The sequence below is a fragment of the Lampris incognitus genome, chromosome 6 (assembly GCF_029633865.1).
Source record: "Lampris incognitus isolate fLamInc1 chromosome 6, fLamInc1.hap2, whole genome shotgun sequence".
NCBI lineage: Eukaryota > Metazoa > Chordata > Actinopteri > Lampriformes > Lampridae > Lampris > Lampris incognitus.
The window spans coordinates 49872904-49898547 of NC_079216.1; the positions used below are offsets into that span (position 1 = coordinate 49872904).

The 25644-nt window shown below is 43.8% G+C and overlaps 1 protein-coding gene across 1 annotated transcript in view; it reads right to left on the reverse strand.

The window, feature by feature from the left end:
• Positions 1–3587: 3587 nt before the first annotated feature.
• carmil2 (capping protein regulator and myosin 1 linker 2) overlaps positions 3588–25644 on the reverse strand; it is a 72839-nt gene continuing 50782 nt past the window's right edge. Inside the window, exons 25-34 of the mRNA XM_056282429.1 lie at positions 20485–20588; positions 17010–17925; positions 15487–15591; positions 14454–14490; positions 10710–10778; positions 10174–10493; positions 9049–9190; positions 8567–8656; positions 7058–7174; positions 3588–4662 (exon numbers count right to left, since the gene is read on the reverse strand). Coding sequence (XP_056138404.1) covers positions 4187–4662; positions 7058–7174; positions 8567–8656; positions 9049–9190; positions 10174–10493; positions 10710–10778; positions 14454–14490; positions 15487–15591; positions 17010–17925; positions 20485–20588 — 2376 coding nt within the window. The 3' untranslated portion in view covers positions 3588–4186. The remainder of the gene's footprint in view (positions 4663–7057; positions 7175–8566; positions 8657–9048; positions 9191–10173; positions 10494–10709; positions 10779–14453; positions 14491–15486; positions 15592–17009; positions 17926–20484; positions 20589–25644) is intronic.

Consider the following 25644-nt stretch of genomic DNA (forward strand, 5'->3'; position numbering starts at 1 on the left):
TGGACCTGTAGTTTAGAGGGAAATTTGCATTTGCAGTCTTAGCATTCATTCAAGCTAATTTATATTGGATATTGGACTTTGACAAAGATTCCTTATTCTTGGGAGGGGGGAGGGGCTGTTCCACTAAGGAGGAGACTGAGCAGGAAGCTGAGTAGGCATCTCGGGGCCCTATTCACAAGTAAGGATAAACAAGATCTTGAGATAGATGTTCAGATAGATGCAGCGGTTTGAGAAATATAGTCAAATGGGCAATGTGGTAAAAGGGGAAGTGAGACGTAAGCTCTCAATTGACCAATCAGTCTTTGTTTCAACCTCCAGCTGTGTCACCCTTTGTGATAGGATGAGGGACTCTGATGTCCGGGAGAGCATCAGGGCAGAGACGCTGCTGTGGGTGCTTTGGAGTTATCCTGCTCATAACCCACTGGCAGTTTGCAGTGCAGTCCAAGCACACGTTGCAGGGATTATAGCTCTCATCTTGCCCACAAAAGCCTTAGGATCCTGTTGGAGAGAGGGACATCTGGGCTGTTCCATTGGCCCTGTTGCCACTGCAATCCTTTCCTTTCCTGGGTAAGTGACATAGAAAACAAGTGGATGAAAAGAGGTACTATGCCTTCGCTCTTTAGATTTGTTGGACACATGGCAAGTATGGAAAATTCTGGAATTAAATGGTATACCTTGGCATTATGAATTTTAATTTAAATGATCAGGCCTTGTGGAAAAAAAGAAATCTCAAGTTTGATCCTTGACATCCTTAGCATTAATTTGCTAGCATAACTATTACTCCTCATTGGTGCACATTATCACCACCAGTTGTGAGCTAATGTGCTGGCTTGGGGACAGCCAACCCACCGACTTAGTAGAAAACTGACAAGATGCTTTGTCATTTACTGAACTGCCAACAAAATATAAAATTTTACAGAATACAAAGTATCCCATTTTCTGTTTCTATAAAGGTGCAATTAAACCTGAAATCACAGTTCTTGAGCTGTAGTCATGCCCACTACTTGATGAAATCTAACCAATACCAGAGATAATCTCAGCATTGACCAAAATAACTTTACTAAACCACTTTCAATGGAGAAAATGTATGCCACATTCTTTAGTTTGGAGTTTTTACTCTTGCTGCATTGCTGCCTTCACCTTGATTTGGTGATGTAGTACCATACACATTTCTTAAGAGACCAACCCCCACCCTTTCCCTCACCTCCTCCCAAATTGTCATTTTTCAGAAGTATGTGCTGGGTAGAGGTGAGATGAAACCATAATAAATTACCCTTTAGACTAGGAGTAGGCAATCTTATCCAGAAAGGGCCAGTTTGGGTGAAGGTTTTTGTTCCAACCAAGCAGTTACACACCTGATCCCACTAATCAACCAGTAGAGTCTTTGCTGAGGAACTTGGTTAGGCGACACAGGTGTGTAACTGCTTGGTTGGAACAAAAACCTTCACCCACACTGGCCCTTTCTGGATTAGATTGCCCATCCCTGCTTTAGACTATTGGGAAATGACATGAGGCTTAAACTTAATTTTCAAATAATATTCAGGCTATTTCAGCAATCCTTTAACTATACCCATTTAATCCAACTCAAGGGGGCTGGAGTCTATCCCAGTAGCCATTGGGCACAAGTCTATCACAGGGCCCACACCCACCATTAACACCTATGGCCAATTTCAATTCACCTAGCAATTATGTTTTTATTTTGTGTTCACTGTTTTTTAGGCTATTTTCCATGCAATCTCCATACAGATGGGCTGGATTTGAACCCAGGACTCTTTGAGGCAACAATAATGACCACTGCGCCATTGTGCTGCCCAATGGGCTATTCCAGTGTTTGAACTTTATTAAGGAAATACCTTTAAATTCCAACTGGTTAATGCCAGTTTATGACACATTTTAATACCAGGCAGAATGTGGTTAAAATATTTGTAAACATAAAATCCAATGCTCAACACTGATTGGATGATGGGGCCAACTTTATTCATATCTAGTGTCCCTTTTAAAGAACTTTATTATTATTATCATTATTATTTTAGTCAGTTTCCTGCCAGTCATTTCTCCCTTAGTGGAAATATATTTCAGCCTTTGCCGCTTGCTATCTAAGAAATGGCTGGTTCATGTTCCCCATTTGAACTAATGGAATCCCACATTGTGATAAAGACCTGACAAAGAACATATAACAGTAAAAATTCAAAATGTCAAGGTATTGCTTTGAAGACTGCTGCACTATTGTACTACTGTTGTATTACTATGTGGATTACTATGTGCTCTATGGACTGATTTTGTTCCGGGTTTAACAGGATTCAAAGGTTTTAAAAGTTGATTTTATTACAGTAAATGAAGTGCCAATTGTTATTTTCATGTAATAAAATGTTTGGATTGCGATGATATGGTTTCATGTGTTGATTCTGATGTTTCCTTTTTTTTCTAAACTAAATACTGCTTATATTGTCCCTGCTCTTTTTGGTGGTGGGTTAGGGAAAGGCCAGCGATGCAGGGCAGGCTCTGCAAGCTGGTGAGAAATACCGGCTCTCTACCAGGATTGAGCTTGGACCCTGGTGAGGTCGCAGCAGAGGGAGAAATCGGGAGTAAATCCAACTCCATATGAACTACAACCTCCCCGCCCCTCTCTTACAAACAGGTAGACTTGCAGAGCACCATCATTCTCGAACCAAATCTCACTAAGGAGTATAAACTGTTTTTTGATATCTTCAGAGGATGCCTGAACTGTTTGTTGAATGATCTTAACAGTGGTGTAGTGGAGCATATATGGTAAATACCCACATCTTTGGGGATGGATTTATCATATACTCGCCTACAAAAGCGGGTGATATGTCTCCGAATCCATCGATCTTAATGGGAGACGGACAAGTCATGTTCTTTTCTAGGCATTTGTTGCGTGTGCTCAGTTTAGCTGTCCAGGTGTTAACTTGGATTGACCATGGCTGACCATTGAGAGCACTGACTGAACCGCATTTGTCAAATCACGAGTCGTAGGTCGATGTCAAGCATGTTTTCTGTTGCGATTGTTTGGCAGTATGTGTTTCGTCTTCATTCTTTTTCCACATCACAATTTCTGCAAAAAAAGAATCAAATTTTTAAATGTGTCCTACATAGTCTCCAATATTAACTCTATCTTGGCCCTAAGGAAGGGTGTATGTTTACTCAAGCTCACCACTATTACGTCCATCCATTATCCAAGCCGCTTATCCTAATTAGGGTCACGGGATGCTGGAGCCTATTCCAGCAGTATTTGGGCGGCAGGCGAGGAAACACCCTTGACAGGCTGCCAGGCCATCACAGTGCCGACACAGTCACACCTAGGGACAAGTTAGTACGGCCGATTCACCTGACCTACATGTCTTTGGACTGCGGGAGGAAACGGGAGCACCTGGAGGAAACCCACGCAGACACGGGGAGAATATGCAAACTCGACACAGAGGACGACCTGGGATGACCCCCAAGGTTGGACTACCCCGGGGTTCGAACCCAGGACCTTCTTGCTGTGAGGCGACCATGTTAACCACTGCACCACTGTGCCGCCCCCACTATTAAGTTTAAAAAAAAAAATCAAAATACTTAAGACACAACGCAATGAATTTTTAATAATTATTAACAAGTATAGGTATTGATTTACACTCTTTAAAACTTTGCTCATAATTTCTGTCGTTGCATTCTTATGTATTTTGTACATATTTCAGCTGGCGTGCAAGGCAAAGATAGACATGACGTTAGAAAATAAACTCTCATCCAGGAGGAGAAGGATGCTCAGGTCAATGACATTACAGGGAAACAAAACTGAGGCTACTCCTCTCAAAAGTAGGTTATTTTCAAAATCAACGGTGTTTGTGTTGTGTTTTTTCAACACATGTAAACATCACCATGAGATGAGTTGACATGACTTGCTATATTAATGCATCGTTAACATTTGCTTAAAAGTGTAGTGATGAATTTACACTTGCAAATGTGTTAGATATACATATATAGATATATATAAAAAAACAAAACATCCTCTCAGAGTGTATGATGTGCTCAGTGAGATGTCCCACACATCTGGCCAATGTTTTTCATATATAGTGGATCTAACATGCTACAGCATAGGCCTGGCACCCTCCCAGTGTTTGATTCCCGTGATGTCATTGACAACTCCTCAAGCTTAGGTCTCTCCCCTCGTGTTTGTCCGTCCTTGTCATTTGGAAACGGGGGCGTCAGTTCTTTGGTCTGGCGGTTCTGTTATGTGCTGTTTCAAGACCGTCTTTTTCTTTTCCTGTGTGCTGTTTCTAACATCCACTGTGACAAGGTTTGTGCTTGGAGACTTCCCTTGGGACGGCATCACCTGGACTTTTTCCAGGGTTGGCGATAAGCAGGTTGCACCTGAAGCAGGGAGTGTGACACCTGCCATGACTGGGGACTTGACTCGGGTCGACTCGGCTTTCTCCAAAGCTGGGGTTACACTAAGCAGAGGAAGTGGAGGTTTCTGTCCGCCGCCCGGGGAGGTGGAGTTGGGGTCTTTCTCCACAGGGGCTGAGACTGGTGTTTTTTCCTCTCCCAATGATGATTTATTGTCCGCCATCTCCCCTTCTCCTGTCCTCCCTTTCTCCATCTTAGATTTGTCCAGTTTCTCTTTCTCTTGCCCCTTCTTTTTGCCCTTCCCCGGTTCACCACCTGGGTGGCAGAGGGAGACACACAAAGAGGAAAAAGAAGGCAGGTCAGTCAGTCCGTGAGACAGACAGATTTATTTCTGTACATTTTTTTGTGCCATCCAAACCAACCTGTCAAGGTCATACTAAATAGTTGGTCGATAGCTTAAACAGTTACATTACTGGGCTAGCTATTTTCTGACTGAACGTAAAGTAAAATTTAACCTACAGCTGAGCCCTGGCTCAATGAGCAGACAGGCCATTAGAGATTGCAGGAAAACGTAATGCGTTTTGCAGATAAATGAATTACGCGTCTAGCATATTTCATAAAACTTTATGTCAAAGTTTTAGATGGCAATAAAAGATCCTAGTGGGGATTTTTTTCTGAGCCCCAAAATATGTTATTGAAGTCTATCAAGAGGTGCAGTTTCTAACGTCTTTCAGAGAGACGGCGAACGTGAGGTCCAGGATCGCTCCTGCTGACCAGGGTTTGTTAGGATATTTTCTGCAGATTTGAGCCATTTTCCAGCCTATTTCTTCTGCCTTGGTCCTGATGCTGTCATTCACATGAGGTCCACAATGTGCTTCCTCAGTTTTGTTTTCACCAAATATCTAAAAAAAAAAAGGTGTCTAATCAAATAAATCCTAGGACAAATACTAGGACTTAGTGCCTGGCCCAAGTCTTGTATATATTATCAATTGATAAAGCATTGGGTTATAGTTTCCACCTTATATTGAGAACACAGTGGTCAAGCTGCTCCTGAAGAAATAAGTGTAGTGTTCGTTGCCACAACATAATTTTTTTATCAACATTTTTAAAGAAGATTGTCTCCATATGTGTCATGACTCAAATTGACATCTTTGAGAACTTTGGTTTGAGAAAAACTCAAAAGCACAGGGACTGCCTCTGTAAGTCATAGAACAGTAGCGGATTTTGTTGAAATTTCCAATTTAATTTTTGTGGATGTTGACAGTATGGAAAAAGTGGGTGCTCTTGGATTCACATTTTCTTTGTGTTGCACTGCTGTGGGCTGGGGGGAACGATGTTTCGTTTCATTTCATGCACTTGCGTACATGAAATGAAATGACAAAGTGTTTCTGATTCTGACATTACAAAGAATGCACTTAATTGGTTCATTGGTTGGTATTTTTCTCACAGATTCTTTTCAGGACAAATTGGACTCATCCTTCCCAGACAGAATCTGGGGGAAATGTTGGGATGTGCTACAGGTATCAAACCCCGGCCTGTAGTTTTTGTTTTACCTTTGGGAAAAGCTCGGTCTACTCTGGACAACGCTCCAGTCAACAGCAACCATGCAGGGAAACATGAGCACTAATTCTATAAACCATATAGAACTATATATATAAAACTATAGAAATTAAAACAAAAACTATGTAAAAAAAAACACCATCAAATTAGAGCTACTGAAAAATACAAAATATGTGACTTTGGTCTCTCTCTCTCAATATGAATTTCATGTATTTATAATAGAAGGTGGGCAGGTGTAGCTGGGGGGGTTGAGACTCGTATCCCATCACACAGCCGGGCCTATGACAATCTATGGTTGTAATAACACAGTTATAACCACAGAAGCAGCAACGGGCTGAAATTCACTGCTTTTCGTATAGATTGCACTAAAATGTCAAGATAAGCACCTGGGTCAGTGTGTCCGAGTACATCAGTTTTCAGTGAAAATAAGTTGTTTTAGTGTTGGGAAGACCTTTAGCCGTTTAACCAACAGCCAATTACCAAAACTCTTTTTGATGCTAATGTTTGTTGAAGTAAATAGAGATGGACAGTCCTGATTCACTCTGTTAAGAAGTCTAAAAAAAAAATTAGTTTGTGGGTAATCTGCAAGAAAGATTCACACTTACGTTTTCTCTCGTCTAGACTACTGCACCTGTCTTTATTTGGACTGTTTTCTCTACTGTCTACCTCTCACATCTCCAGGGGTCAAATTACACCGAAGCTCCCTGGAGGGCCACACACTCATTTATTTATTTATTCATCAGGGTGGAATACAGTCAAACTGAAATAAACCAAATGTGTCAAGTCATCTTGTCTTTAAGCAGACATTTTCATCTACTGACTTAAAACGTCCTGCACACACTGTGTTTATGCAGGTGCAAAGAGATGCTCTGATAACTCAATAATAAAATATGTATGTGTGGTTGAAAATCAAACCTGGCAACCACACCACAACCACATAAGAAACAGTGCTGCTGTAAAGTCTCAATACAATGACCTGGCAGCATCCCCCACGCCCCCACCCCCCTTCCCACTAGGTCAAACGTCAGGGTTGTGTGGCTGTGGTTTGAAATAGAGCATCTCAGACCTCCTAAGCCCACCCCCCCTTCTCCCCCATGATTTGAACAATGCACACCTCCCCTCCCATCTCATGTCTCCTGGCACATCTCACCTCTGTCAGCCGCCTCCTCTACTTCCTCACCTGTGGGAGTGTCTTCAGTACAAGTGGGCAGGTCTGCCCTGTTGTCACGGTGACGGATGGGCGACCTCTGTAAAACAGCTTTTAGCTCTGACAGAGAGAGAGAGAGAGAGGGGAGGGGGTGAGTTCTCCGGGCTCTGTCCTTCTTTTTACAAAGGCCTCTTACGCTGTGCTGGAGGAAAGGTGTTGCTTGCAAAGCCTCAGCTGTGAATTTTGTCAGTTCTTTATTTTGACCTAGTGTTGTTGAATAATTTTATTTGTTCTCATTAGAAAATAAGCAAATTGGTGAACAATCCCAACTGAAACTACCACAATCTACTCCAATTAACATGTCTAAATAACATTTCATACTCTTAACATTAAGAGGAATAAACAACATTTTCCCACCTTAAGGTTCATGTAAACTACCAATTAAAGCCAAAGGCTCCATGTTAAAGTACATTTGACTAAGAAACCATTCAAGCCTTGGCCTACACTGCCCCCTAGAAGCATTGGAGGGGTATTTTCACAGCTCATATTGGCTTATAGTGAATTAAGCAGAATCCAGTTTATCAGCCATGTCAGTTTGCAAATGCACAAAATTGAATTTAGTGGGTGGCTCACATAGTTCACATTGCACATAAAAAATGAATAAAAAATATCACATAAAAAGTATGAGCAGGGAAGAGATAAAAGTACAAAATTCAGCAAGTCCATACAGTATGCACATGGACTCTGTTGGAACATGATAATACTTATGGATCACTACGGATGCTAGTAATGTCAACAAAGAATATCTGTCTGTTGGAGTGTGTTGGATACCGTAAGGGGGGAAAAAAGCCATGGTAGGAGTTGATTACATAAGAAATGACTTTATGGTAGTAGGTGTAGGTGGCTGCATACCAGCAGGAGAGTGCCAATGTCAATTGTGATGGAGTAGGGATGTGAGTAAGGGAAAAAGAGATGTGTGGAGTATGCATTTCAATTGTTGATGGGTGTCAGCAACTTAAAAAAATAGCTGTTCTGGTTTCTGGTTGTTATGTTTCTGATAGAATTGCTTGCCTTCGTGGAAAGGAGACGTTATATTCTCCTTTTGCTTTCAGGGTGAGGTGCACAATCGAGTTGGGGATTATAAGTGTTTGTTCAAGAAGCTTTGGCAGGTATGGCCTCTTGGACTCAACCCAGACTCTCCAGCTGGAGGAAGACTCCAATTAAATCAAAACCACAATGGCACCATAAACACAATGTGAATAATTTCAGCAGCAGTTGCCCTCTTTGATTCACTGATTGGGGCTTCAGTACTGAATCACTTCATAATTAGCTCAATGCTAACACAAAGCTAAATGACACATTGCACACTAACAAATGGTGTTAACTGTCTGATTTGTCCAAAGCGTCGACGCTTTTGAAAGAATATCTTTGCCATCAACATGGAGCAGTGTCTTATCACCTGTTTTTGTCACAACACACACACACACACATATACACACACCCATCCCTCACCTTGTGTCATAGCAAAAGCATCCTCGTGGACAGAAACAGCTCGGCGCTGTGGGAGGGGTTTCAAGCGTGGATGGGGTTTAGGAAGACTCTCTAGGGGAACACATGCAACAGCAATTAACATAGATGCTTACTTAAGACAACCCCCCACACACACAAATATACATATGCCAAAATATTGTTACTCTTATGTTTGATGACACAGAAGGCTCATTCTTCCCAGAGAACAAAAGTCCTACCCCCATAGGGTTCAATGTGATTCCAAAAACTTAAAGTGAACTTTTCATTATTATTTAGTATTAAAACAAAAAATGAGTGACATGCAATCTGCAACAGCTGCAAAGAATAATTTCTACAGAGAAAAGAATTCAAGGAGTATAAAGAAATGAGAGGCTCATTTCTTGCACAGATCTTCTGGGAGCCGGCAGTGGAACGTTTTTACCTACTTGGGCACAACCCGGTTCGACCCTGGTCAAATAACCCACCGTCAGTGGCTGATTGTGCTTTCTCAGAGCGGTGCTGTGCGCTGGCACCTCTCCGCGGTGATGGGGCAGGGGGAGCTGCGGCTGCAGCGGGGCCATCTTTCTGTATGGGCGCCTGAGAAAGGGGCTCCTGCTGGTTTTCAATCTAGAAGAAAATATTTTTTTCTTAAAAGGGTAATGAGATGAACCCATCATCCCCCTTACTGCAGTGATGCAACTGGTTATGGAGGAAGCTCATTGAGGAGAAATCCTGTTGGGATATCTTAGAAATCTCGACTGATCTTTTTTCTGGACCCTTGCACAGTGGGTAACTTGCATTGTATTGCATACATTATGTGCTTTGGGTTTATCCAACATGCATGCATTTACAGTAGGCATACATAGTGAATCTTCTATGTAAAATTGAATATCAATTTCATAGATGATAGTGTGCCAATGTAATGGGAACACTACAATCTCTTTATAATGTCTTACTATTCATTTGTTGTAACGGGATCATGTTATGTGAAGTACTTAAATATGTTGGTCAACATAGTACCTGGTGTTATGGCAGCATATACCTTTAGTATTGCAATAATACTGCCAAAAATTAGGGGTTCGATTCCCACTGGGGATGTGTCCTCAGACTAGAAAAGCACTATAGAAATGCAGTCATTTCACTTTCCTTATAGCTGATTAATAATCTCATTCTTCATGTCGTAATGTTTTTTGCACTGAGGTCACAGAATGACCGAGTAGCACAATAACGTGGATATCCTGGCAGACAATTTGACATTAAACACAATATAACACCAACTCAACCACTGACTGGCCAATCTGGGCTTGGCTTTTATCATGGCATACTTTGCAGATGCAATGATCATGGTCAAAGATTTAGTGTGTACACACACACACACACACACACACACACACACACACACACACACACACACACACACACACACACAAAACTCTATTTATGGTCAACAATGAGTCCTAAAAACCTTGAAATACTAAAATACTTCGGTCTACTTGTTGACGCCAACAACTGTACTCAACTGTACCGACAGAACAAGATAAGAGGAGGTAACTATTCCCAGGAGCAATAAAGAAACACATTTCCTTTTCCTCCCAATGATTTACCCCTACCTGAGTTTTAGAGCCATCTGTCTCAGCTTTCCCCTCATGTGTGGACGGCCTTGGGCGGGCCTCTGCTTGGGAACGGGTGCCATGAGCAGAGGAAGGGAGGTGATGAGGAGGGGGAAAGACTTGCTGAACGGCAGGGGCTGCCGTCTTGGAACCAGAGAAACCTCCTCCCGCAGAAGCAGCTGGAATGGGAAGAGGGGGCTTAGCGCTGAGGACAGGTTTGGGGGGAAGAGGTCCGGCGGGACGCTCGGGGAGGGGGGGCTTGGGGTGAAGGGGAGGGTCAGAAGAGAACGGGTCCACTGCTCGTTGAGGGCGTCTGGTATCTGATGGGGAATGATAAAGAGGGAGACAGAGATGAGATAACCAAAGTGGAGATTCACAATCTGGTGATTTCATTAAATTTCTTTTTAGCGTCATATTTGAAAACTATTGAAATTGACTGGAAAATCGACATGGAGAAGTCTTGTTAATGTGTGTATGCGCTGACCTGTAGCTCATCACATCTAAATAAAAAAAAAGGAGGTAGAAACTATACATACCCGATGAAGTGGACATTGTTCTGGGCTTTATAAATATGGAAGTTGGCTCTGGTTTGTCCAGAATAGCACCTAAGTGGTGAGATAGAGAGAGTGGGTTACATGCAACATAGGTGACCAGTTCTGAAGGCACCAACAGTTACAACACTTGGTAAGCCTACAGTTCTAGGGTATCTCAACAGCAGAATAATTAATAGCACCTAAGTGGTGAGATAGAGAGAGTGGGTTAGAACAGTAGAATGCCAATGTGGCGAATTCGAGGGGCAGCCCAGGGACCGCAACAGCCGGGATGTGAACCCGGGTCTTTCGCACCACGGGCGAGTACATTAACCGGTCGACTAAAGGGTCCGACCCGTTAGCCAAATGCTAGCGAGTCTACTTATCCATAGTCGTTACACTACCTGCCTCCTTCGGAACAACTTCTAATGTGGTATTGAGCTGTTATTTGTTCGCCTTGTGTTCTTAAACGACACAGGCCATAGAGTTTGTGTATGTGAGCAAGCTGCCCGGCCACTGTGCAAGAGAAAGTGGCATGTGGATACGGCTGCAGTGTAATCAGTAAATTTGGGAGAAATAACCAGTCGTATTGTTAAGAGTAATACTCATCCCACATCTTTTGTTACTAGAAAATCAATCAGTTATGAATGATTCAGTTGTAAAGTCACAGGATGTTAAATATCATGTTAGGCCAACGGTAATGTTGCTAGTAGCAAGTGCTGGTTGACAACACTGCTGCAATAGTGGCTAACTAGTCAGCAACGTCATCCATTCGTCAGTCTGTTTGACTTGTTGAGTGACAACCGATTTCTATGCGTGTGGTTCGCCTGGCATGCGCTGAAACGATTAACTCTATTGGAACAGTTAACATGGAGACCCATTGGGACGTGTTGATGTGCAAAGCCTGTGTGTATTCAGAGGCTCCGATTCATTCCCACGTGGTAATCATGGAAATGGTCATGTTAGGCGCAGGAAAATAACTTTGCAGTTTCTGGTGACCATTCCACCGCTGTCGACAATCCATTATCTGCATACCGACTAAGGTCTGTCACTGGTCTGCTTCATGTCAGTAGTCTCAAACGGCCCATGTCAAATCTTTTTGTAATACGCATGTGAATAAGTTAATCATTGTAAATCACATTTCGGTGGCCTTACACATACGAAATATGGGGAAATTCTTCCTCTGCATTTAACCCATCCTAGCTGTGTAGCTAGGAGCAGCGGGCAGTGCGCCGTGCAGCGCCCGGGGAATAGCAAAGGGCCTGTGTTCTATTATAACAGGTGTCTGAAATTCAGATTTGACCAGAAATGTAAAGCGCTTCGAGTGGCTGTTGCAGCTAGAAAACGCTGTATAAAACACAACTTGATTGATTGATCGATTGATAGAATCACACCAATAATGTTGTGAAACAGCGGCCTCTAGTGTATTTTATGATCACTGCAAAAACATTTTTGTTGCATGTAAACACCTCAACAGCTCTCACGTTGCACCCCCCCCCCCCCAAAATGCAATTACCGAGTGGGGCTCATGTGACTAACGGCCACTGTTTGACACTATTACAGAGTCCACCTTTAAGTAAAAGCCAAAACAAAACTTTTCCCAAATATTCAGGGCTGGAGGAAATAACAGAAGCATCTCATGAGAGAGGACTTTAACTCTAAAGTACCGTAATAAGAATCGTGTACAGGCAAGTCATATCAAGTTGAATACCGAGTGGTAGTGTGTTTGAGGATTAAAAGAGGTCAGCAAATCATCGCTTTATTGGGGTGTTTTTAGTGCGGTGTAAGGTTCCTTGCAAAGCCCCACAGAAGCCTAAGTTGATGCATCAGTCACAAAGACATGAAACAATGTAGTCATGGGGGTATGCTTTAAAAATCACAACAGCCAAACATTAAGAAACTGCCAAGACAAGTAAGTACTGTGAAGACCTGTGGCCTAAAAAAAGATAACAGAACTTAACACCTTTGTTACACAGGCTCAGACAGTTAATATTCTTAGCTTCGCAAAGATGGTATTACCAACAGGACCACCTTTTGGAAACCACCTGTATTAAAGGCCAAACACCAAAAGAAGGCCAACCTGGTTTAAAGACTAAGTCTGGGCACGAGCCATCGACAGTAACACGGTTTGGTTTCTCATATTTCACACATTTTTCAAGACAAAGTGGTTATATTTTTAGAGGTCAAAGGATGCGCGGACCCCCCCCCCCCATGCACACACAGTATGTCAGCCATCAAATTTGGATCTGTAATGGTATCATGAGGATCACTGTATTAAAGGACCAGGTTCTTTGCTCTCTTCTTGTCATGCATTTGCAGTATGTTCTGAAATAATGACACCCTCATCCATTCATTTATTAATTTTCCAATTTGCTTATCCTAATTAGGATCGTGGGGTAAGACCCTCATGCATACTACTAAACAAATTTAATAGTGGCTTTATGAATACCAAGACAAACCTGTGGTGGCTTTCTAAATCACCGTATCTAAAACCAACTATTCACAGAAAACAGTGAGGAGTACATTTCTCCTCCTTCATTCCTCAGAGAATATATACACGAGTCTTCCCAAGGAGGATGGAAACCGTTCTCAGGGCAAAGGGTAAGCCTGTCTCTTAGAAGCTTAAAGTATTGGATATTGTTAAAACATGTTCAAGTTATTCTGTCTGCTGTAATTTTACATTTCAGAATGATTTAAATTAAACCCCCCACTGTGTTGAATCCACTTTCCTTGTTCTACAATCTAGCAAACTTTTCACCCAGGCAGGTGGTATGTGTTTCCCTGCTCCGGTCTGCAAGTTATCAACACACCCACGTTAACTAGTCAAACTTTTGCCTTGTTCCCTGGATAGAAACCTTCATGATTCTCTCTGCACCACTGCTCATGTTTTAAAACTCAACAAAAGAGCACAGTTTAGGGTGGCGTGGTGCTCTACTCCATTGCCTACCAACACGGGGATCGCTGGTTTGAATCCCCGTGTTACCTCCGGCTTGGTCAGGCATCCCTACAGACACAATTGGCCGTGTCTGCGGGTGGGAAGTTGGATGTGGGTATGTGTCCTGGTAGCTGCACTAGCGCCTCCTCTGGTTGGTCGGGACACCTGTTTGGGGGGGGACTGGGGGGAATTGCGTGATCCTCCCACACGCTACGTCTCCCTGGTGAAACTCCTCACTGTCAGATGAAAAAAGCAGCTGGCGACTCCACATGTATCGGAGGAGGCGTGTGGTAGTCTGCAGCCCTCCCCGGATTGGCAGAGGGAGTGGAGCAGTGAGCGGGACAGCTCGGAAGAGTGGGGTTATTGGCCGGATACAATTGGGGGGGGACAAAGGGGGGGCACAGTTTACCCCCATCACATCTGTCACTGTCCACGGTGGGATGGGGGGGGGGGGGGTCGCTATTTATTTGGGTATCACTGAGGACCACACTGGAAATGTGTTACATAACTATATCTGTTGTCCTTTGGGTATGATGTGTTTGAATATTTAAAGAGATGTAAAATATCTGCATGCATGCACAGACTGCAGACTAAGAAGACAAATGCTAAAAAATTAACAAGGAAGGAAAAAAAACCTTTTGGCATGGACATTTTGCAAAGGCAGTATTTCTGCACCCACGAGAGAGATATTCTATTAGTTTTTAATGCGAAAAAGAGGGAGCGAACTGTTATCATTAGAGATGAAGAGATAAAGATGAAGGAGGGAAATGAATAGAAAATGAATCTTAAAGTGAACACAAACACAGTTTTCTTACCCTCAGAGTTGGCTTTTCTCAGCTCCTCTTCTTTGCTCTGCGGATGAAGAGTAAACATCATTGGATGGACAGACACCATCAAGACATCACAATAAACCCCAATAAGCATTTGCCTGTTGGAGGACACGTTTGAAAGGTCTCATTGCTGTTCTAATTACAGGTCTGTATGCCACACCAGTTCAGGGGTTGCTTCACGGCCGTGGAGAATTGACATTTTGTTTAAACTCATCAATCTTCTTCACTGTTTAGACTGAAGTGGTTTCCACTACTATCTCTCTGGTATTTAGAGCGGGTGGCCTGCAGGAAGCTTCCACTTTAAATGCACAGCGGCCTCCATCAACAAACTCTCTGGATAGACTTGTGAGAAGTATGGATGTGTTTTACCACAATACTGCCACCTCCACCCCCCACCCCCCACTCCCCACCATCACTGTCCACTTTATCTCCGTCCCTTTTTCACTATTTTTCTAAATGTAAGTAAGTGCAGACAGGTGCTTATTTAGGGGTTAAATTCCCTCATTTTCTCCTCTTTGAACAATGCTCGGAAATAGAAATGGGTGGATTTGCATGCTCAGACTGTCTGTTCGAATGGGGGGAATGACATTCATTGTTTTATTGTACATCTCTTTTCAATCCACTTGTCTGTGGACTTAAGTACTTGGACATGCAATCTGCACACCGACGTCCAACTAGCAGATTTATTACAGCAAATGCGGATATGATCTTTGTCCAGGAATGTGGGATTTCTTCCAGGATTGATGTCTTCCATTGAAACTGAGCCATACGGTTCAGTTATTCACTTTAGAAATGTGTCAGTGTGCAGCTACTCTCAGACGATCTGAATTCCCCGTGTGTTTCCGTCCTTACCAAAGTCAGACAAAGGCAACAGGCAAAATCACGTTTCATACGCTGGACAGGAGGGCAAACTCGGGACGGTTTGTCGAAAAGTGGGCTAAGAAATTACAAACGGAGTATTTTCTGAAGTGAATGCCTTGTTTCATAAGGGAATAAAATGGTTGCTAATGTGTCCTACCTGGCTTGCCTTGGTGTCTGCTGGCGGAGTTTTTGCCACACCCATTTTGTGTAGCATCACCTGCAGCTTTTGTTCAAAGCTGGACGTGCCCTCTGATGCGTGTCTCTGGAGACACACGCGCGCACACACACACACACACACACACACACACACACACAGTGCATGCATTAACTACAGTCTATGAATTAGATGTAATAAAGCAGGTAGAGACTGGCCTGCCTGTTTTGTATGACAACACAGAAAGTTCCCATTTTTTTCTACTCAGTCCCAAATAGGTTACCACTGCACTTGACTATTCAACTGTATTTCTTCCTGCTTTGTATAAAATCTCAATATAATGAGCCACAAATAAAAAATACAGCACAACACTAGCAATGAACCTCTTACTGGGTTTGCAAAAAAAAAGGCAAAAAAAGCTGTTGCAGTGCTGTTCTACACTATCAAATTACACATCCACAATCCCACATCGTTTCCTGTCATAATTTGAATATATATTCACCTTTTCAACACTTTAAGGGAGACTAGATACTGATGATGATAGTACGAGTTATGGTTCAGTGGAAGAGGATGTGGGAGGATTTGATAACTTTACCTTTTGGTTGGTTTTCAGTGAATTAACCCCCCCCACACACACACACACACACACACTGCATGTGAGGTCTGCAACCTGCCTAGGCTAACCCTAGCCCAGGATATGGACAGATCATGGCTGGGTTTTGGGCCGATTTTCATGCCACTAGTTTGGGCTCCAGTCGGACTCGGGCATTAAACTAAATTAAGCAACATTTTACCCCAACAGGCCCCTTTCTTATCATAAAAAATACATGTGTGATGACTCACAAACTATGGAGGAAATGAAGAAGAGAATCCTAAGGGGGAACTTTGTTAAAGTAATAAAAGGCACCTTTAGTCATATGAGATCACTTATTATAGCCTGGCTGTCATTACAGCGGGTTAAGAAGTCGACTCAACCCCCCCCCCCAACTTTCTTTTTCTAATATTTGCATAAGGGAGATAAAGCAAATGTCCATCCCAAGCGGTTATGAAGTACGAGTGTAGACGGAGTACACATGGAGCTGTTTTCCTCAGAGCCAGATCACACTGACCCTGACCTGGACCTGAGACGCATCCTTGACAGGAGGTTCTTGTCCCCTGTGTAATCTATTTTTCCCAGAGCCGCATGCATAAGTAAAACCTGCATCGGGCTCACGCCGAGAGTCTTAAAAAGCTTCAGAGCTCAGGCCGGGCAGGGGCCTGAATGTGTGGGGCCTGAGCAAGGGCCTAAATTTTAGGCCCATGCAGACCTCTAGTGAGGTGTACTGCCAGTTTTTTCACTACTATGTTGTTAACTCCAACATCAGCCTTCTTCCCTTCTCTCCCCTGTGTGGCCCTTACTGCCTGTGTGTGTGTGTGTGTGTGTGTGTGTGTGTGTGTGTGTGTGTGTGTGTGTGTGTGTGTGTGTGTCTGTGTCTGTGTCTGTGTCTGTGTGTGTGTGTAGTGTACATTTTCAGACATTTACTTACCTTATTCTGTTCATTAGGCTCTAACCCTGTCAGCAGTATGAGACTCTGACTTTTGCCCTCTCTCAGTGACCTCCTGGCGACCTTCAACCGCCTCTCTCCATCTGGTGTCCCTCCTCCCATCATCCTCTCTTTGTCCAGCATCCTGCTCTTCTCCCACTCGGTTGATGTAGTCATCATAGGGGGAGTGACCACGGAGCGGGCTGGGTAGCCCGGTCCAACAGGAAGTGAGGTTACTACCTCTTCTTCTAGGTTTGAGAGCGTAGTGGCAGCGGCGGCAGTGGTGAGATCAAGGAATGTGGTGGTAAGGGAGGGGGCAGTGGCCTTAATGGGAGGCGTCATCATGGCCATCTTGTCCTTCCTGTCGCCCGAGTCGTCGGTGGCAACGGTTCCCTCTGTCATGGTGGCATCATTAGACACATTAACATCCTCCACTGACCTTGTCCCTCTCTCCTTCTCTCTTTCCTTGTCCCTCTCCCTCTCCCTCTCTCTCTCCCTCTCTTTCGCCTCACGGAGGGGTCGGATAAGGTCCGCGATGGAGGTCCTTTTGACCTTCGCTCCCTCTCCCCCTCCTCCTCCTCCTCCCTCTCCCCCTCCTGCCTTGGAAGCTCGGCCAGCTCGAGCCCTCTTGAAGGCAAAGAAGTCACCAAACTTCTTCTTGATGTTTTTGGAGGGGGGTGTGGTGGTGGTGGAAGTGATGGAAGAGGTGGTGGTGGAGGATGTTACAGATGTGATATTAGTGGACTTAGTATGGGTAAGGGATGTGTCACTAGGTAGGGCAGAGGAAGAGATGACAACAGTGGTGGAGGAAGTGATGCTGTCAGACAAAGACGGGGAAAGAGGAGCGGGGACAGAGGGAGTGGAGCTTGAGTCTGAGGGAGTGGCTTCGGCAGGGTTTGACTCCTCCCACCGGCCTTTTCTGCAGCAGGGAGACAGCAGAAAAAGCAACACACAAGAAGAGGCACTCAGTGCTAAGACTAATACTACAGGGCAATACAGACATGCACAGTTGAAGTACAGTACTAGAAAAGACATGCAAACAACACATAGAGCAAAATCAAATTAATATAATTCTGGAGCCACTCGTTCACAGAGAATAGAGTTTGGGCATTTTGCACAATTCTCCAATATAACTCAAAGTGCAAGGAGAAGAAAATCTTACAAGATGGGATCTATATCCAGGTTGTTCCACAGCAGATGCAGTTACAATATAAAATATCTTGATAAATTGCAGCCTTATAGTCTTAAGACACCTGAAACAAGCCTAATTTGTAACAAACATTGTTGAAGTGGTCATCTAAAGTCGAAACCAGTGTAAAAACGATGGATTAATCAGGACATAGATTCTTCATTGCTCTTCATGAGTGTTTGATATTTTGCTGAAAAACACGAGTGAGCAGCATTGTCAGAGACATTGTTAAAGACTTACTCATGTATCGATGTCACACCCAATAGGGCAGATATGCAACTTGGTCTTCACCTTGTCTCAAGCAGGCCTAACGAGACTTCAACTACAGCCCTGGGCTGAGAAATTCTGGGGAATTTCTATAATTTTTTTTATATAAGTGTTTTATGTTGGCCTGCACTCATTTAAAGAAATATCCATCTGTGTAATGTCCCTTCCATCTTCAAAACACAAACTAACTCTGGTTCGTGTTTTTTTAATTGGATTTTGTCCCCGTTTTTCTCCCCAATTGTACTTGGCCAATTACCCCACTCTTCCGAGCCGTTCCGGTCGCTGCTCCACCCCCTCTGCTGATCGGGGAGGGCTGCAGACTACCACATGCCTCCTCCGATACATGTGGAGTTGCCAGCCGTTTCTTTTCACCTGACAGGGAAGAGTTTCACCAGGGGGATGTTGCACATGGAAGGATCACGCTATTCCACCCAGTTCCCCCTCCACCCTGAACAGGTGCCCCGACCGACCAGAGGAGGTGCTAGTCCAGCAACTTGGACAGATACCCACATCCGGCTTCCCACCCACAGACATGGTCAATTGTGTCTGTCGGGATGCCCGACCAAGCCAGAGGTAACACAGGGCTTCGAACCAGCGATCCCAGTGTTGTTAGGCAACGGAATAGACCACCATGTTACCCGGACACAACTCCAATTCTTTTTACACACATCTATGACCTTTGCAATTTCATCCCATACCTATGTTGACATCATATCCATAACTGGTATCTTAAATCAAAGCAAAGACAAAATAAGACATAAAGCCCTAAAACTCGATTGTAAGCCTATCAGCCGACTTCTAGCCATGAGCAAAACTCCGTTTGTGAGCTGATATGGAAATATCAACATTATGACAGCCCGCTACCGTACACAGTCCAAAGAGAAGGTTTCTGAAGAGCTCGCTCCTCTTTAAAGCATGCTTTACTCTAATGTAAGAAGCAGGTAATGGCTTACCTCAAGCCAAAACCTGACACAGGCCTACAGATGTGCCCACAACAGGCTTCACGCTGAGTAAAGTGTTCCCAACAACAATGTTGTTTTCTATGTACACTACCCAGTAAGATGACATTTGATTGTAAGACCATTCTATAAATGAATAGTAGACTTTTCTCTCCTCCTACCTATCAAATAAAGAGTTTATTATACAGACAGAGTCTAAAGGGGTTCAGAAATGCAACATATTTACTTTGCTCAAGGCTGGATGACTACAAGGGAAGATGAGGTTGTGAGTTACCATGTCTGAACTCTGTAAAGTACATAAGGTATGACAGCTGAGCATGGTGTTCACCGTGGCACGCAGCAGGTGAACTGTATTCACCTGCTCCAGTGCCACATTCAGACCATTTGAGGGCAGAGAGATGTCTAGAATCACATAATTGCCTTTTTTTGTTGTATTTTGGTTGATATTAATTTCACATTATGTCTACAACATCATAGGTACTGTTTAACTCTAAAACTGCCTGGTTAGTGAGGTGTCTATTTCTTCAGACCCCGAGAGGAACGTAATATCTTTGCATTTTCACTGTGATGTTAAAGGATAATTGCCAAAATGACTTTTACTTTCAGGGCACTGAAATCCCCTTTTGACCAGCAGGAGCTTAACAGAATCCAGACAGGGAATGTGTGTTATATAGTGTTATACTGCAGGGATACAGGGGTTGTCACACAGCACAGACATTTAGCATGCAATCTGCACAGATAGTTTATAAAACAGGATTACACTGGGCCCCATTCACAAGAATTTTTTCAAGTCACTGTTTTTTTTTCTGTTTACCTTGCAAAGTTATCACACTGTAAGTGCAAAGCCACAGTTCCATGAAAAATGCAAAAATATGGATAAAATTTTTATCCATATTGTCACTCATGTAACTGTATCCATATGTAGATACTATCATATCATTGTATGTCTACTGTATGTCTACTGTATGTATAGTGTGTGTGTGTGTGTGTGTGTGTGTGTGTGTGTGTGTGTGTGTGTGTTCGTGTATGTGAGACAGTGATTTTGTGTGTGCATGTGACTCACAGCACATAATCAGGGATGATTTTCTTGGTGAAAAACTCCTCTACTCCTTCATCCACCCTGCCCATCCCCTCATTGGCTTCATTCTCTGTCTCAGACACTGGCTCCTATATCAGAAATGACATCAAAAAGCACATCAGTTCAAAAGTATATGCACATTCATTTCAGATGTGTGTGTGTGTGTGTGTGTGTGTGTGTGTGTGTGTGTGTGTGTGTGTGTGTGTGTGTGTGTGTGTGTGTGTGTGTGTGTACATACACACAGGGTGTTGTGATGCGTCTAGTGCAGCAGTGTGTAGTTGGAGGGAAGGTGCATGTGTTCTTCCAACCCGCTTGTGTCCTTCCTGCCCTTAGCTTGCTGCCGCTGGCTAGCCTTTGTGGCGAATAGGGAAGCGTCCTAGCGTGTAAGCCTTCCCTTGCCAGTACATAGCCTCTCCTTCACCAAGACTCCTGCCGGCCTCCCCGTGGCCACACATGGTAACTGGGGTCTTGCGGCCCCAGGCTAACTTGGCAGGGGATCTCGGAGCAGCAGTGGGCCCCAGAGATATGGTGTGCAGGCCCACCCTGGTGGACATGCCCTGGCACCTATCAACCACTGCCCCGCTGCCTTGTGGGTGAGTCTGGGAAGACATAAGGCTAAGGGAGCTTACCCCAACAGAAAAGCAAGCTGTGGCGGCACGCTTCGAGGCGGTTTCCGAAAAACTGGATTTCCGGCAGCCCCCTGCAGTTGTGTGGAGGTGCCGGTCGTCTAGGGATCCCCCTTGCCATCGGAACCATCTCCTCTACAATCAAGTCATGTGGCGTTGGGAGAAGCGCACCCCCCATGCCACTTTAAAAACCATCTCTGCGCAGGTATCTTCTGCTATCTGAGTCCTCAAAGGACCCACAAATAGAAGAAGATGGTCATCATTGGGCACGATGGACAACCAGCAAGCAAGCAAGCGTGTGTGTGTTTGAGTCTGGCTCCTACAGCAAAAAGGCAGATTAAAAATCCAGTGCAGCTTTTTTGACTGTCAGTAATGGTTATGCACACATGGACCTGCTACTGTGAAACATGAATTCTTAAGTAAAATATGACTGAGCTCCACTTTGACTCTTGAAAGGTAAGACATTCAGAAGCATGATCACTCAACACTTCACTCAACTTCTGTTAACGCTTAGGAAGGTGACATTTTGATAGCGTTAGTTTGAAGATGAGGGGTAGAAATTTTAAGCCCTCTTGGGGGAAGATGTAAACCTTGAGCATTTCACTCCAATGCACCATCTTAAGAGGTATGGCATCATCTGGCCTGCCTTAGGGGCCTCCTTTGGCTTGGGTCTCCATGTAAGTATTCCCTCTCTTCCTTAAACTAGTTGTGCCTCTTGGGTGGATGACTTGTTAAGGTCAAAAGACAATTCATACTGCCAAGAATAGGAACATTAGAACCTATTCTGAAGCTCGAATCTAATAAACTCATATGAGGCATGCACAAGCAGACATATTTGCATTATTCGATTTTTCTTTTAAGTGTTAGAAAAATCATGCAGTTGGTTCATCTTAAAATCTGACAAGCAGCAGAAACGTTGAACTCCCAGGTCAAATTGAAAGCGTGACTTTATGTTTTTCCGGCAACACCTCATGGTTCCAGTTTCCACTGTTGTTCGCATCCTTGCAACTGTGCGAGCTCCCCGCTTCAGCTCCACGTCTGTTGCTAAGTAACTGAGGATTCGGTTCTAGTAGATCTGTCAGACATCTCATCGTTTATACGTTATGGAGGCCAGCGTTATATATAGTGTCTTTATCTAACACATTTAATTTCTGGAGAGGGCACAAAAACGTTGCCTTGTTGGTAGAACATGTCCAAAACCGTCGATGGCTTGAAAAGAGCCAGGACAAAGTAGGAGGCTGGAGATACGCCAGCCTCCTTAATCTCCCTCCCATTTGCCCTCTGTGAAGTGTCCGAGAGGAGCGGTGAAGGTATTCTGAAATCGAGACGGGGGGAAACAAAACACAAAATGCCTGCCAGGTGTCAGTGATTGTTGGTTACGCCTGCTTCAAATTTATCTGGCAGTAAGGAAGGTTGTTGATTGGTTTAAACTAAATCAGCCCCAGTGGCTGATTCCTGAACTTACTAAAATGACCTCAGAGAGGAACAAATCTCTTTCAGGAATGGAAGCATTATTGGATTACTGTCCAGCCTAACAAAAAAATAGAAGCTAAAGGAACAGCTATTGAGTTGTTTGGTGCTTAATCAACGGTTTATTTGCTACAGGGAACAGTACCCAGTGTTGCAGAAAAAATACCTCTGTGCAATGTAAGCCTGGTAGATATGTATAAAACTACATAGCTTTAGCTAAATACTGCGGTACACTGCAGACGTCCAGGATTCTCACACCATTACCTATACATTCCCTGGATGCCAACAACACACAACATGTGCACCCGACCAATGAGTTGCTAATCACAGTTGCAGATGGGTGTTTGCGCTGCAGAAAAGTGATCTGACTGGCTGGCGAGGATCACGGCACAGACTCGTCTGCCTATAAAAGCGGGTAATCCTGGTAGTTAAAACATACATGTGTGACTACTAAGCCCTTTGCGGTGTGTTTGATTCATTTTCACGAGTTGCATGCTAGCTTTTTTGAATGCTCAAATGCTGTTTTGTGTGCGGGCACTCGCTCCTCTATTACATTTGAATAGTCATCACTGTACAGATCTTGTTAGATTAGCTGGTGGGAGTAATTGTTGTTTCCTGCCGTTGAGCATGCCGAGCTCTTACTGTTCCACCACTTAATAATTTCTGTTATGCATGAACATAAACAACAGTAACCCTTACTGTTGTTTATGTTCATGCATGCTGCATTGTTTCATTGCAGTATTTTCATTTGAAGCATGGTATTGGGGTTTTCTTTTGCAAGTTTTGTAATCTGCCACATAATTATACCTTAGCTTATTGCATTTAATTTTGCATTCATTTCAGATCCACACACACATAATGTGTGCTGGCACATACTTACATCCATCATCCCAAGTTGTCCACTCTATGTGGCCATTATAATTTCTGGTATATGGCATTCTTATCAGACCATTTTCGCTTTCGATGAACAGGAAGGAGGATGTTTCAAGATACAAGCTTCAGTCAGAGGTTCACCCTTGTTCATCATATGTCATTGTGGTCATATTTGTAATTGTATAAATTACAAATTCTTCTCCTGGATCGCCACCTTGCCATGGTGGAGAAGCTTGCGTGTACTAATGATCCCAAGAGCTATGCCGTCCAGAGCTTGGCTCCTGGTAGGGTCACCCAAGGTGGACAGGTCAAGGGGGAGGTTCCAGACAAAGTGCAATCCAACAAGACCTCAACGGCAGAAGTGGTAGAAGATGTCTCCAGGTCACAACAGCAGTGAAGGTGGATGAAGCCTGCAACAGAGGGTGGTCCCCAATTGTCTTGGTTCTCCATGCCATTGGACTCTGGCCACCCCCTGCCAAGGACCGTGTGATGGCTGCAGGCACATCAGCCACTCTACATAAAAAGCTGTCACATGCAGGCGTCCTCCCATTTTGTGGCTCCAGGATCGGTATCTATGCCCACCTGAAGACCCAGAAGGACCCAGAAGGAGGACGGTCATACTCGACCTCGAGTGACCACCAATGATGATTTGTAATTGTAAACCTAAAACTATAAATATACAATTATAATGCTCTTTTACATAGAAAGACACTGCACACTGCAGCTAATCTTTAGTTCTGTAGGCTCCATACAGCAACAGCCTCAACAGAGTGATGTATGCCGTAAAGGGAGTTGCAAAAGTGCTGGTGTGGACTAAGTAATAACCAGCTACAATTCAGTATGGTTGCCATACGTAAGCACTATTCTAACTGGGGCAAGTCCACTCTGCAAAATCTCATACATATTAGAGTTGCAAATGTTATCGCTAAGGTTTAGCTGACAGGTTAAAGGTTTTTGACCTTTATCCATTTTCCTTTAAAGGAAAATGCCTTTGTTTTGCACCTTTGTGTTTTGTTAGGGTATGCACACACACACAATGTGTGTGTGCATACCTTTGGCATATCTCCTTCAAAGCATACATTTTTACTTGATCTACATGCCACTGCATTCTCACACATTATGAATTAGCTGGGTTATTGAGTTTTAAAGGTATTTCTGACAACTCAAAGTGCATCATAGCTTATATGAGGATATGATGTTCACGCTTTAGTATCCAACTTAAGACAACTGTGCTTGAAGTTTCTGCTTTCATGTTCACTGAATTTTACCACAGTGATACAAATTTCAATGCATACTAAAATAATTTCTGCCCTAGCGTAGTGGTCTATTCTGTTACCTACCAACACGGGGGTCACCGGTTTGAATTCCCGTGTTACCGTCGGCTTGGTCGGGCATCCCTACAGACACAATTGGCCGCGTCTGCAGGTGGGAAGCCAGATGTGGGTATGTGTCCTAGTCGCTGCACTAGCACTTCCTCTGGTCATTCAGGGCGCCTGTTCGGGGGGAGGGGGAACTGGGGGGAATAGCATAATCCTCACATGCACTACGTCCCCCTGGCAAAACGCAAAACTCCTCACTGTCAGGTGAAAAGAAGTGGCTGGAGACTCCACATGTATCGGAGGAGGCATGTGGTAGTTTGCAGCCCTCCCCGGATTGGCAGAGGGGGTGGAGCAGCAACCGGGATGGCTCAGAAGAGTGGGGTAACTGGCCAGATACAATTGGGGAGAAAAGGGGGGGGGATTCCCCCCCCCAAAAAAATAATTTCTGCCCTAAAGGTAGTGTCACACTGCAATGGTTGCTTTTAGAAAGCAATAGATAAACATCTGCAAAATAAATAACCAACAAAACCCCAGTAAGGCCCTGTCCAAGCTAAAAAATAGTTAAGAACACTTTGGATTTTTTTTTTTACAGGTACAGTATTAGTTTTAAGTGCCACAATTGAGATTTAAACCATCCATATGATAGAGTGTAACAAAGCATCACAACCAGCAGCAGCCTGCTATGCCACCAGGTCATAAGTCCAGGTGTACAAGTCTACCATCCAGAACTTTGTAAGGTAGAGTGACCAACATCATCTCATCCTCAACACAAAAAAACCCCAGCGGAGATGGTGTTTGACACCAAGTCTCTTGGTGATCACTCACAAGTAGTCATTCATGACCATACCATAGTGCAG